Source organism: Girardinichthys multiradiatus, chromosome 1, assembly GCF_021462225.1.
Source record: "Girardinichthys multiradiatus isolate DD_20200921_A chromosome 1, DD_fGirMul_XY1, whole genome shotgun sequence".
NCBI classification, from domain to species: domain Eukaryota; kingdom Metazoa; phylum Chordata; class Actinopteri; order Cyprinodontiformes; family Goodeidae; genus Girardinichthys; species Girardinichthys multiradiatus.
The window spans coordinates 4,388,243-4,402,197 of NC_061794.1; the positions used below are offsets into that span (position 1 = coordinate 4,388,243).

Consider the following 13,955-nt stretch of genomic DNA (forward strand, 5'->3'; position numbering starts at 1 on the left):
CCCCTGTGGTTTGGTGCTTGGAGTCAAATATGAACACCAATAATGTATGTTTGTATGGCCACGATTACAGCAAAGGTGTGTCCCGTTTACCACTGCAGTCAAGTTAGCCGACAGTCAGAAATACGCGGTCACGCCAGCCGAGGTCAGCTCTCTCTTAAAGATTAGCGTCGCGCATACAAGGTTCATTACGGTAATGGAGCAGAAAGGATCCGATCCTGGCAACGGTTGAGAAAATAAGAAGAAAACAGAAAAGTAACATACAGAACATTTATATTAATTACATTTTTACAATTTTCACATACTTGTTTATGTAAAAGAATACATATTTAATAATTTAACTGTAGAGTTTTGGAGAAATACCTTGTCAAAGTACCTCAAAATGCTCAACCACTTTATGCATTTGTCCCACTTTCAGGAATTTATTTCTCCAAAATTCCTGCTTCTCTTAAAATCTACAATCATCTCTTTTTTGTTTTATTCACATTCAAGATGAGATGATTGTTTCCACACCATGCCACAAAGCGGTCCACCACCTTCCTGTACTCAACTTCTTGTCCATCTCTGATCCACCCCACGACTGCAGACTCATCCGAGTATTTCTGCAGATGACAGGAGTCTGTCTTGTACTGGAAGTCTGAGGTGTACAGAGTGAAAAGGAAGGGTTAGAGTACAGTCCCCTGAGGTGCTCCTGTGCTGCTGACTACCTGGTTAGACTCACAACCAGGAGTGAAAGTGAACCGGGAAGAGGAAAAAACGGCTGTCTGCTATGAAGCCGTCATCCAGAACCAGCTACGGCTGCAAAAATTCACGAGCAAAAAGCAATGTCTGCTTTGTTTTCTTTTTGATTATGGCATAAAATGTGCAGTCGTGAAGAAGAAAATGCAAATGCAAATAGGATGATTGATTACTAATTTTCTTGATGGGTCAAATAATGCAGCCACATTCTTAAAATGAAAAAGCATCTCTGGAAATGCTTTTTCATTTTCAAATTTTACATTTTAAATAGAATTTTGGTATTTATTTGCTGGGGTACATTTTGAAAAATAAATCTCAAATGTCTTTCTTTTTCATTTTAATTAAGTGAAAGAATGAGCAGTCTTGAAGAAAATTAAAAAGCAAATAGGATTATTGATAACTAATTTCATTTATGAGTCAAACAATGCAGCCACATTCTTAAAATGAAAAAGCATTTCTGAAAATGCTTTTTCATTTGAAATATGGTAATGATTTGCTTCCATATGCTGGAGCCTGAATGCTCCTGTTTTACTTCTCTCCCCTCGAGGTTTTTGTGAACGGCCAGTCTTTAAAACGAGCACCGCTACGTTTAATGTCTGTCTGCTCGCTGCTAAATACCCAAGTTAAAAGCAAATGAAGAGTAACTAGTTGTGTTTCATGTTATTTTGCTGAATTACAGCAACACAGTACAGCTCGAAACCATCGCTTATGACCCGAGATTTCACATACGCTACACGAGAGCGCATGCGCACTTACCTCTGAAACAGAACGGTTGCCAAGGAGATTGGTGCGTTCGATTTAATGGGCTGGGAGATTTTACACAGGTGGTGCACAGACATAAAGAACCGCCGCTTGCATTAAGACAGGACGAACAATAAATCACTTACCATCTACAGACTTTTAAATAAAATCGCGAAAACAACCGAACTGTCAAATTTTTAATTTAAATGAAATAAAAACTTGACCAAAAAGAAGAGAACAATAACTTCTTTGTTCAAAAGAAAAGACAAAAATTGAAGATGAAAAGTTATGCATCAGAAAATGGATAATCATTGTTTCATACATGGCAGTTCTTTAACTATTGATATATATATTACATTGTCAAGTGATTCTAATTTCTGCCTTATACAGACAGCCTACACTAAAGTAAAATATTGATACATTTGTTTGAGTTTGGACTTTGCTGAGAGAGAGAGAGGGATCTCGAAGGGGCCACAGATGAGAGTAACAATTACAACACCACACATTATATATATATATATATATATATATGTATATGTATATATGTATATATATATATATATATATATATATGAATGTATACCATCAGGACCTCCCCAGCCCCCCATCTAGCTCCGCCCCTAGATGGGGAATTTAAAACTACTTTCACCCCTGCTCACAACCCTTCAGTCTCACAAATTGTGGTCTGTTTGTCAGGTAGTCTTTGATCCAGATTGTTGAGGCCTCCACCTGAGTCTTCTGGAGTTTCTGACAAAGCAAATCAGGTTGGTTAAATGGCATCTTCAACTCCACAGCAATAAGCAAACAGAAGAGGGTCCTGATAGTTTATTATTTGCTTACTCAGGTGGGACAACAGGAGTCTCTCTAGGACCTTCATGATGTTGGATGTCAAAGCAGCAGGTCTATAGTCATTGAGGACTGATGAGTGAGTTTTATAGATCTCACTGAATGTAGTCAGTCCCATACTGAAAAAATGGCAAACAAATTGTGTTTCTCTGCGAAAGTGTGACTGTGGGCTGCTCAATGAAATGATATTTCTGCCTAAAATGACTGTTTCACTCATATATATTATATTTACAGATTTTGTTTAATTTAGTCAGTCCTACCCTGATGAAAATCCATAACATGGCCAAAGCTTTGTGGGTTTTTTCTGCCAAAAGTGATTATGCCCCATTTCCTGCCCAATGAAATGCAATTTCTGCCTAAAATGAAAAGTTTAGGCATTTAAAATGTTTTTAACCTAATGTTTTTAATCAAAACATACAGGTTGTTTTGTAAAAAAAAAATTAGCTAGAGTAAATCATTTTTAACCAGTACAAGACAGGATGGCCATTTCAATAAGTTTTTAACTTAGAGCAGACAAAGAAAACAGGATTGGTACCGATACCACAGTGGCTGACTTAAGGATTTTCTGAAGACTGGATCAGTAACAAGGAATAAAGTAATGGAGCTTAAAAGGAGGTATTAAAGAATAGAACACACAATACTTGTGACATAAAATATGACAGAAACATATACAGTACTTGTAAGAAATGTTTTATTTCTAAAGTTTTAAGGCATCTTTGGAACCCCATTTTATTGTTTTACAGCTGAGGGCATTCTAAGTGACTCTCCAGTGGCTTTTTGACAACTGGGTCCCATGTGTAAATGTTACCAGAGAACAGATTGCTGTCTGGTGCCATAATAAAAAAAATATATATAACATGTACTATACCTGGACACCAGCTGACAGATTAAATAAAGCTAATTTTATACAAAGTAAAATAATCTAATCAAAAATGTTTATAGTAAAATAACAGTAGTGACAGAATTTTCTCTATTGTTTCTCTTCTGATTGTATATAGATGGTGATACTTGGTGTGTATGTTTAAATGTCTGTTTGGTTTGCCATCAAATTATTACATAAACAATTAAAAACCAAACCAGAAAAACTTATTTGTAAAGTAGAATGACCTGCTGTAAGAGGAATTGTCAAAAGCAATATTATCAGTGTATTTGATTACTTTTTAGTCTTTTGATCCAGTGGTGCTTGGCTGTGACGTATGCCCAAGGTGGTGCCACCACAACTGCCAGAAGTCATTCAAAGGCAAAAAGGGAAAAGACGTTTGAAACATGAGGTCTAAATGTTACTAAAGTGGTTTAGTGTGCTGAGACTGTAGTGTGTGTTTAATGTTATATTTTACATGTACAATAGATGGATCATAATCACTTTTCATTCATTCACATCAATATTGGGCCATTTTTTCAGTGGTAAAATATTTACAATTTGAGTGAAATAAGAGTAAAAAGGCCACTAGTACAAAATAACATCACAGCAAAAATATAATAATGGCTTTTACTCTAAGGATCTCCCCACATGGATATTCAAATTATTTCGTACTAAAATAGAACCCTAACAACATTCTACTGAAAGAAATTGGACTTATTGTAAAACTAGCTGATAAACTTCAAGGCACTACTTTTAGGTGTTTACATACATTCAAATCCTGTATGATGCATCTGCAGAGCAACATTGAGCCCTGGATTTAATGTCAACCTTTGTTTCCATTACCACCTTAAACCCAAAGTCTACTTGCTTGAATTCACCCAATATTCAGTGCGGTTTTAATCATCACAGCAGCAGGCATCAGGTAACAAGATATATCAAAAAGATTGGCTTCATTTCCACTAGCTCAGTTTGTTGAGGTCTGGATGGATGCAGCAGAAATAAAGATGAACCACAAAATCCATTTTGTAGTCAAAACCATTTATTGGTTGTCAGCTCACAGAAAGTGTGCAGAATGTTTAGATGGCGTGCAGGGCCTTCCAGTGGGACAGGGGGCCTCTGCTGGGGATGTACTTCACCCCACAGCCATCAGAGATCAGACGCTTCTCAGCCATCATGTCATCAAAGTCACAGGCATTAAACTTCGTGAAGCCGTACTTCTTGGAAATGTGGATCTGCAGATCAGGGTGACGAGATGTTACAACAAATTCACAGCAAACTTCAACTAGTATAAAGAAGATCCGTTTGTCTCAGCGGTCCCTTAAAGCACTCAGCACCTCCCAGCTGAGGACATACACAACCACAGAGTCACTGTCTGCAGCCTTTGCACACCAGAACCACACTGCAGCGGAACTGGTCGGCTTAATAAGCTGCAATGCAGAACCTGCACATTGTTGATGCAGGTTAAATTAGCTGACACTTCTTTCCTAAATGCTGCAATTGATGGTTTTTACCTTTTGGCGTCCCGGGAACTTGAACTTGGCTCTGCGCAGAGCCTCCACCACATGCTCCTTGTTCTGAGCCTTGGTACGCACCGACATGATCACCTGACCGATGTGGACGCGGGCTACGGTGCCCTGGGGTTTACCAAAAGCACCACGCATTCCAGTTTGGAGCCTGAGAACAAGCCAAAATAATAAAAAAACTACTGCATTCATAAATACTCACTGAGCAGAAAGCCCAGCTACTTCAGCTTTAAATGAAGTGTTTCATACAATCACCTATCAGCTCCAGCACAGGACAACATTTTGTTGATCCGGATGACGTGGAAGGGATGCAGACGCATGCGGATGTGGAAACCATCTTTACCACAGCTCTTCACCATGTACTTGTTAGCACAGATACGGGCAGCCTCCAGAGCTACAGGGGAAGGAAGCAGGATGGTAAATGAGTTGGAGCTCAACTATAGGTCCTACTGGACTGCTGCTCCAGTAGCATGTTCTGTACAGGGATGGTTTTACTTGGTTTTCTGCAGCGTAAATCCAGGCCAGATTTTTCACCTCAAATATATTTTACTGAAACATTTTGACCAAAATGCTACTAATAACCAACCGTTTTACTTGTTAGACACTGACCAGAGGATGGGACTACATCATGATTCTATGTTTCCACAAACCTGAGACATAAAACATGCTTCACTTGTTTTGCTGGACTGAATTTAGAGCCACCTGCTACAGAGTAAATGCACCTCCAAAACAGTTTCTAGAATGTCTAAAGCATAGCCAGAGGCGTCACAATTCTGCAGATCTGGACTCAAAAGCCAGGTTTTTTTATGGACATTGTGGTTGTAAAGATTCACTTCAGTCCTGATGAAACTTTAACCGAATCATTCTGCTCTGATAACAGTCCAGTAGTGTTTAAAACTCGTCAGAACCCATGAACACCTTCATGACACGCTTCAGGTGAGCCCTGAGGACTAGGGCTGCAACGATCCAATTCCGTTGATTATAAAAAAGGTTGACACAAAACTTCATGCGTTGATGCATCGGTTGAAAAAAATATTACCGATATCTTTATTCCTGGATGTTGATGCTGGGAAAGCTGCCTGAGAACAGAACAAGCCTGACTGCAGAACATGTTGATCTGTTCACCTTTTAGTCATTTCAATTCCTAAACATCAAGCATTAACAGTTCAAAGGTCATACATTTGGATCTTTTTTGGACTTTTTAGTAGTTGAAAATAAATATTTTTGTTGAAATAATTATATTGTTAAATATTTAAATCCCAAATTCATATTTTATGGGTTTTCATTTGTAGAAATGTTAATAAAGCATAGTGGCAACAAAGGGACATACACAGGTGTGTAGACTAGAACAAGCGAGTTAAAAACAGGTCGCTGTCAGTCACAGAACGCGATGAAACCATCAAAAACAATCATGATTAGTCGTCTAATCAAAAAAATTGTTGAAACATTAGTCGACTATTAAAATAATCTTTGGCAGCAGCCCTGATGAGGACCAAAAGGTTTCTGCTCCACAACATGTCTGTTTAAATTATATTATTAAACCTTTATTTAGTAGAAATATTGTCATATTGGTTTTTACATTGTTAGGAAAAGAATAAATCTTTAACTGAATGACTTCTTTACCTTCTGAGGACAGCTGCTCATACTCATCAGAGACCATGTGGGCACACAGAGGGAACTCATCTACCTTGGCCTTCTTCCTGCCCAAGTCAAAGATCCTGATCTTAGGATCTACAGAGAAGGTGAAAAAAAAAGATCCAGCATTTAAAGACATGATCTCTGGAGAAAACTGGGTTTAATCCTAGGAAAACAGAACTGTCTCAGCGGTCCCTTAAAGCACTCAGCACCTCCCAGCTGAGGACATACACAACCACAGAGTCACTGTCTGCAGCCTTTGCACACCAGAACCGCACTGCAGCAGAACTGGTCGGCTTAATAAGCTGCAGTACCACCAGTAGACCCCTCTCGTTAATCACATTAAGGTGCCATTAACATTTTAATTCAGTGGGTTTTCTCCACACAAAATACAGTTTAAGACAATATTTAATAGTTTATTTTATCTATTGAACTCCAAATGAACTCCATTCATTTATACCATATGATAGATTTGCATCTTATGTGATGTATAAGAGTTTTTCATCAAATATTTTCTACATTTATACTTTTTGACTGAAACAATACAAATGAATGAAAACTGAAAAAACAAACATCTTTAGATTCAGAGCATGTGGTCTGTTATATACAGAAGAGATGCTCACCGTTATCCTCTACAGCATCATTTCTTCATTGGGTAATTACAAGTTTTATTCTAAAACCCAACTTTAGCTTCATTAAAAGAAAATCTGTATTAGTCTCTGCACAGTTTATGAAAGGCTTCTACCTGAAACAACACTGAGCATCTTTTTAGCTCAAGCTAATGAAAATCTCTATTGGTTAGGGATTAATGGAGTAATGAAGGTTGGCCGTTTTTAAAGAGAAACTGGAAGTTTAATCTAAAATTCAAAGAAACACCTGATTAACGTGAACTGATGTGATCAGAATATTTCAGATTAACGAAGAGCTGAATCACAAATCGTAGGAACATCCACATGATTTCAGTGCCAGATACAGAACACTGACATGTTCAGTTCTTAGACATGAAACATTATTAGATCTCACCAGGAACACCCCTGCAGAAGCGGGACTTTGGGTAAGGTTTGTTCTTGCAGTAACGGTAGCTGAAAGAGAGAAAATATATGTTTGAGTGAAAGTTTCTTTTACTTCTGCCTTCATTCTTACAAGACCCACTGAATCAGTAAAAACAGAGATATCCCCTTCTTTGTGCAGCTAAAGCCATGTAGGAGGAGAAAAATGACTAAAATCTGCTGTATTTCACACAAATGATCAACTGGCAATTATACTTTTAATTCTAGCTGAAAGAAGCATTTTAACCCTTTACTCAGCCAATGTTTCTGGTTCTGGTGTACTCGTTGCTTTGTGATTTTTAATGCCTCACAATCAAAAAATTAAAATCATGATATTAGTGGAAACAAATTTACAATTAATGTACATTAACTGTAACATTTTTCCTTCAGTAAATAATGAAAATGGGTCCCACAGACCCAAACACCACACAAGGGTTAATTAGACCCATCTCCATTTAATAATTCATTCACATGTAGGACTGATACAGATCAATAGTGTAAATAGAAGAAAACAATTCAACAGAGGAGCTCTGCAGCAAATACTGTTCTGAAGGAGGACCTTAGAGCCTCAATATATTATCTAGAAAAGCTGTAGAAGCATCCCTGGAGCCACTTTAGATTAACGGTGAGCTTTGTCACCCTGGAATGCTTCATTTTAGGAAACTTCCTCTGACTTGATACCACCTCTTCAGGGATCACAGTTTAACAAATTTTCCATTTAAAAATCTCAAAAAGAACCATGAGACTTAACCTAAACCACTATATAAATAACCGACGGCTGACCACATTAACGGTTACGTTTCTTAGAATTTAGTTCATGGTATCTGAAGACAAGAGGTCAGGTTAGGCCGACCCAAACAAACTACAAACCTTGAACCACTCAATAATTTTAAGGCGGCATTACTTGTTGCATCTGGCAAGTTAGAAACCTATGTAATTTAAAGCCGTCCACGACTCTGGCAACAGTTTGTACAATAAAAGTTGGGTCAACTGAAGATTTTTTTTTTTTACTGAATAAAATAAAACTTCACATACTGCATTACTAGCCCTCCATATACACTTTGGCCTGGCATCAGTGCTAGTTTTACGCTAGCTAACCTTAGCTCAAGCTAACCGTACGGTTGATTAAATGAATGTGAACAGGTTAGTGATTCAGACAAGCGCTAATTATCCCAAACAGTTGTCAGAATAGGGTTTTTGTTTTATTCCCGCAGTAACAGGGGTTCTGAGGTCTGCCGGTGCCCGGCTCTGTGCACATGGAGCAGACCCACAGCAGCTGCCATTTTCCTCAGCCAGACACTCAGCTCGGCTTGATGTTAGAGAAGAACCACAGGACTTACCAGCGGGCAGGTCGGCGGCCCATGGTTACAATCTGGATGTAACAAACAATAACGAGTTGTTTTAGTTACATCTAAATGAACTTTAGAAGAAATATAAGATTAAATGTGTTCGTTTTACGAGCGGACCCAGAAAACGCGCTGCCACCGCTTACTCACCTAATGGAGGAAAGGAAGAAGAACCTCCTTCCGCTGCGTCATGAGAACGGAGCTCGAATGAGGCGGATTAAAAAAAGAAAATATTAACAAGACATTTCTTTATCTTGGCGTGTATTTTTGCTATAGATATATTGTACAAAACAGTTTAACATAAACATCTATGTAAAAAAAAATACATAAATGTTAGAAATAGAATGCTGGGCCATGTAGTTTTTAACTTCCAGATTCCCTTCTAAGGGCGCCCTCTACTGTCATATTAATTTGGCATATTTCAGAAATCAGAATCAGAAAAACTTTATTGCCAAGTACGTTTTTGGACATACAAGGAATTTGTTTTGGCGTAGTCGGTGCAATACAGTACAAATTAAACAGTATAAACATATCTACAATATAATATAAATATATGTGCACAATTTTAAGTGAGTGAGAGTAAATATAGAGCAGTATAGGATGCCAGAGCGGTACAACAGTGCAGGTGATCATTGTGCAATTATTGCAGTGCAAGTAAAGCAAGAGTCCAAGCTGAGCGTTAATGTAACTCATAGAGTTACAGGTTACAAGTGTCCTGTCAGCAAAAAAAAAGGGGGGGGGGGGGAGGGGGGGGGGTTGGAGGGAGAATGTCAAGGTTGTCTCCGGGCTTTGTTAACCAGGCTGGTGGCAGATGGGGAAAAAACTGTTCTTGTGGCATGAGGTTTTGGACCGCAGCCTCCTGCCAGAGGGGAGAGTCTCAAAGAGTCTGTGACCGGGGTGGGAGGGATCAGCCAGAATCTTCCCTGCCCGCTTCAGGGTCCTGGAGGTGTACAGTTCCTGGAGCGACAGTAGACTGCAGCCAATCACCTTCTCAGCAGACCGAATGACACGCTGCAGCCTGCCCTTATCCTTGGCTGTAGCAGCGGCGTACCAGATGGTGATGGAGGAGGTGAGGATGGACTCAATGATGGCTGTGTAGAAGTGCACCATCATAGTCTTTGGCAGGTTGAATTTCTTCAGCTGCCGCAAGAAGAACATCCTCTGCTGGGCTTTCTTGATGAGGGAGCTGATGTTTGGCTCCCACTTGAGATCCTGGGAGATGATGGTTCCCAGGAAGCAGAAAGATTCCACAGTGTCAATTGTGGAGTCACAGAGGGTGATGGGGGCAGGTGGGGCTGGGTTCTGCCTGAAGTCCACAACCATCTCCACTGTCTTTAGAGCGTTGAGCTCAAAGTTGTTCTGGCTGCACCAGTCCAACAGATGGTCCACCTCCCATCTGTACGCGGACTCGTCACCATCAGAGATGAGTCCGATCAGGGTGGTGTCATCCGCAAACTTCAGAAGCTTGACAGACTGGTGACTGTTGGTGTACAGGGAGAAGAGCAGAGGAGAGAGAACACAGCCTTGGGGGGAACCGGTGCTGATGGTCAGGGAGTCAGAGGCGTGCTTCCCCAGCCTCACGCGCTGCTTCCTGTCAGACAGGAAGTCAGTGATCCACCTGCAGGTGGAGTCGGGCACACTCAGCTGGGAGAGCTTCTCCTGTAGCAGAACTGGGACGATGGTGTTGAAGGCAGAGCTGAAATCCACAAACAGGATCCTGGCATAGGTTCCTGTGAAGTCCAGGTGCCGGAGGATGAAGTGAAGGGCTAGGTTGACTGCATCATCTACAGACCTGTTGGCTCTGTAGGCAAACTGCAGGGGGTCCAGGAGGGGGTCGGTGATGTCTTTTAGGTGTGAGAGCACAAGGCGCTCAAAGGACTTCATCACCACAGAGGTCAGGGCGACGGGTCTGAAGTCATTAAGCCCTGTGGTCCTTGGCTTCTTGGGAACAGGGACGATGGTGGAGGACTTGAAGCAGGCTGGCACATGACATGTCTCCAGTGAGGTGTTAAAAATGTCTGTGAAGACTGGAGACAGCTGATCAGTGCAGTGCTTCAGGCTGGCTGGTGAGACAGAATCCGGTCCAGCAGCTTTCCGGGGGTTCTGTCTCCTGAAGAGTTTGTTGACATCCCTCTCCTGGATGGAAAGAGCCGTCCCCGGCGTGGGTAGGGGGCTGGTGGGGGGGAACTTCAGGGTGGGGGTTGGAGGTGCCAAGGCCCCTCTTGAGGTTGGGGAGGTGGGGGTGGTGGAATGTGGCTGCAGGTGTTGGGGGGTGTCGTGGGGGATGGTTGCAGGACTGTCCCTTTGTCTTTCAAAGCGGCAGTAGAACTCGTTCAGGTCGTTGGCGAGGCGTCGGTCGTTGATGGAGTGGGGGGCTTTCGGCTTGTAGTTGGTGATTTGCTTGAGCCCTTTCCAGACAGACGCAGAGTCGTCGGCTGAGAACTGGTTTTGGAGCTTCTCAGAGTACAGTCGTTTGGCCTCTTTCACTGCCTTGCCAAACTTGTACTTTGCCTCTCTGTATATGTCTTTGTCTCCACTCCTGAAGGCCTCTTCCTTATCCAGTCTTAACCTTCTGAGCTTAGCTGTGAACCAGGGTTTGTCGTTGTTGTAACTCACCCTGGTGCATGATGGTACACAGCTGTCCTCAGAGAAGCTGATGTAGGAAGTCACAGCCTCTGTGTACTCGTCCAGACTGTTGGTAGTAGTCCTGAACACATCCCAGTCTGTACAGCCTAAACACGCCTGGAGATTCTCCACAGCCTCACTGCTCCACTTCCTTGTCGTCCTCACAACAGGTTTGCAGAGCTTTAGTTTCTGCCTGTATGCAGGAATCAGGTGGACCATGATGTGGTCGGATTGGCCAAGTGCAGCACGTGGGACGGCGTGATAAGCGTCTCTGATGGTGGTGTAACAGTGATCCAGAATGTTGTCCTCTCTGGTCGGACATTTTATAAACTGTCTATATTTGGGGAGTTCGTGGGTGAGATTACCTTTGTTAAAGTCGCCAACGACGATAACTAAGGAGTCCGGGTTGGTCCGCTCCACACTCAGTATCTGGTCGGCGAGCATGCGCTGTGCGACCTGAGGAGACAGAAAAAAAGTAAAGCAAATGTATTATTATTATCATTATTATATTATATTCTTCTATATACCTAAATATACATTACTTTGTTCTGAAATGTGTCATCTGATGACTGTAAAATGAAAAATGATACTGATTCCATGTGAGTATGATGTATGTGTATTACAAAGACAGATTTTGACTTGCCACAGGAAAAGCAAAACATTTAAAATTACGGATGACTTTGCAGCATTCATAGCCTAGTAGGTCATGAAGATGCAGAACAAACATTGGGCTGATGTTAGCAGAGATCAGGCAGCGTATATTTTGAATAGATTAGCTGAAACTAGTTCTGCAAATCTAACTAAGACTGTTATCAAGACTGTGTTTAACCTCTCTCTCGTGGACAAAGTCATTGAAGAGCTACTGCTGCTAATAATTTTATGCTGGTTCTGAGCTGCAAACAGAAAGTGCCATAGTACCTAAGTTTCAGGTGGGGTTTGGAAAACGAATCACAAATGGTTTATCTGTATATGCAGGAGAAATGTTAACAGTTTTGTTAGCAGTACAGTGGGTGGAGGACATTAGACTAATAAAAACAATAATTTGTTCAGATTCAAGGCCCGTCTTCAATCTAAAACATAATCATTCAGACAGCAGGCCAGATATTTTATGAGAAACACAGCTTACAGCTTAATAACCATAAAATAAAATAGGACTAAGATTTGAACACAGGACTGAACAGTACACTTTTTAAAATACAAAAACATAATCCAGGAAATCGGGACCATTTTGGGGAAAATGAAACAACAGAACACACCAAGTTAGATTGTCGGAAATATGAAATAGAAAGATTTATGAGGAGAGAATTTGACAAAATTAAAGAAACGTTTAATATAATGTATATATTACAAAGGAAATTCGGAAGCAAACAGATACAATTATAAGATCTTTAAAACGAACTTAATTATTTAATAGAATTTGATTATATATTATGTAATATAGATATTAATCCATCACGAACCACACTCATGGTTGGTGGCGGTAATGCACATCTAAAGTTTTTTGCCAACCGCCAACACCAGAAGAAGCTAACAGCGGCTAACGTCTGTCCTGGTGTTGCTAAAGAAATCAGGAGCATTGTGGATTTGGTGGTTGATAGCGCTGTTAGTCGGGACAGTTTACTGTAGTGATGGCGAGATGAAGCCTCTTGAATCACTGAGGCTTTCTTTCCGATTGCTCGACTCGAGCCGAAGCATCAACGTGCTTCATTAGCTCTACTGCGCCATCAAGTGGACAATAAATGTAAATAGGCAGAACGATTACAATGACGTAAATTTCTTGTGCAAATCGAATGAATAAATGGTGTTTGTGATGCCAATAAATTCTGAATATGGTGTCAATATGATCTTAATCTGTCTTTATGATACAATGGCTGGATCAAAAGGAGAAGTGGGAATAAATACGGGAGAGGGTTGTGATGTGAATTTGCTTGTTACTTATACATATAGTGCTTATAATAACGGTCTTAATTTAACCAGGTGAAGACGCCTTGAGATTAAAACTTTATACCAAGATAAATTTATAAAAATATGTTCCGTAACTGGGAATCGAACCCAGATAACATAAGTACGATTTGGTCAACCCGGAACAGCTCCGTGTGTTGCATTTCCATAGGCCCGCTTTCGCTCCGCTGAAGGGAACACCTCCTGGAGGCGCCGCTTTAAAGCGATGTGCCGTGAAAACCGTGGCTGGCCATTTGATCGGCTACATCAGCAAACACCTTTTCATCCATTCTCGCCCCATCCAGAATGCCGCTGAATATTGCAGTCTCCTATGATCGCCGGAAAGGTTTGCACCTCGTCGTTGCTCCAAGGGGTGACTTTTACGGAAAACTGTCCAAACTCCATCATATGTTTCTCTCACTCGCTTGAATGCACGTTTGAAAACGGCGGTTGTTCATTTTACGCCGGTCGATTCTTACGGCTGGCCACGCCCACGGCCAATCAGTGAACAGCCGTTTGTTCACGTCACGTACAGTACCGACTCGGCCTCGCTTAGCCCTGCTAAGAAGGAGGTACCAAAAAAGTAGGTACTGAAATAACAGTAATGGAAATGCTTTCGAAGCGAGCCGAGTCGGGCCAAATCGAGCCAGTG

The 13,955-nt window shown here is 41.0% G+C and overlaps 1 protein-coding gene and 2 non-coding genes across 3 annotated transcripts; all 3 read right to left on the minus strand.

The window, feature by feature from the left end:
- Nucleotides 1–4,201: 4,201 nt before the first annotated feature.
- Nucleotides 4,202–8,877, minus strand: rpl10 (ribosomal protein L10). Its single transcript, XM_047379040.1, has 7 exons — nucleotides 8,858–8,877; nucleotides 8,732–8,763; nucleotides 7,366–7,424; nucleotides 6,331–6,438; nucleotides 4,963–5,101; nucleotides 4,696–4,858; nucleotides 4,202–4,416 (listed from the first exon to the last, which is right to left on the minus strand). The coding sequence occupies exons 2-7, from the start codon at nucleotides 8,752–8,754 to the stop codon at nucleotides 4,261–4,263; spliced, it is 648 nt and encodes a 215-aa protein (XP_047234996.1). The 5' UTR covers nucleotides 8,755–8,763; nucleotides 8,858–8,877; the 3' UTR covers nucleotides 4,202–4,260.
- Nucleotides 4,485–4,617, minus strand: LOC124877241. The gene has a single exon (XR_007040478.1). It is a non-coding gene; the product is annotated as a small nucleolar RNA SNORA70 (small nucleolar RNA).
- On the minus strand, nucleotides 6,521–6,653 carry LOC124877237. The gene has a single exon (XR_007040477.1). It is a non-coding gene; the product is annotated as a small nucleolar RNA SNORA70 (small nucleolar RNA).
- Nucleotides 8,878–13,955: the final 5,078 nt, after the last annotated feature.

Bases quoted from the DNA above. Each gene is read 5' to 3' on its own strand.
- rpl10 (XM_047379040.1), bottom strand. From the start codon at position 8,754: ATGGGCCGCCGACCTGCCCGCTG. The intron at 5,102-6,330 runs GTAAAGAAGTCA...CTTCCCCTGTAG, and splicing joins TGAGCAGCTGTCCTCAGAAG to CTCTGGAGGCTGCCCGTATC. The intron at 4,417-4,695 runs GTAAAAACCATC...CCTGATCTGCAG, and splicing joins AGTTCCCGGGACGCCAAAAG to ATCCACATTTCCAAGAAGTA.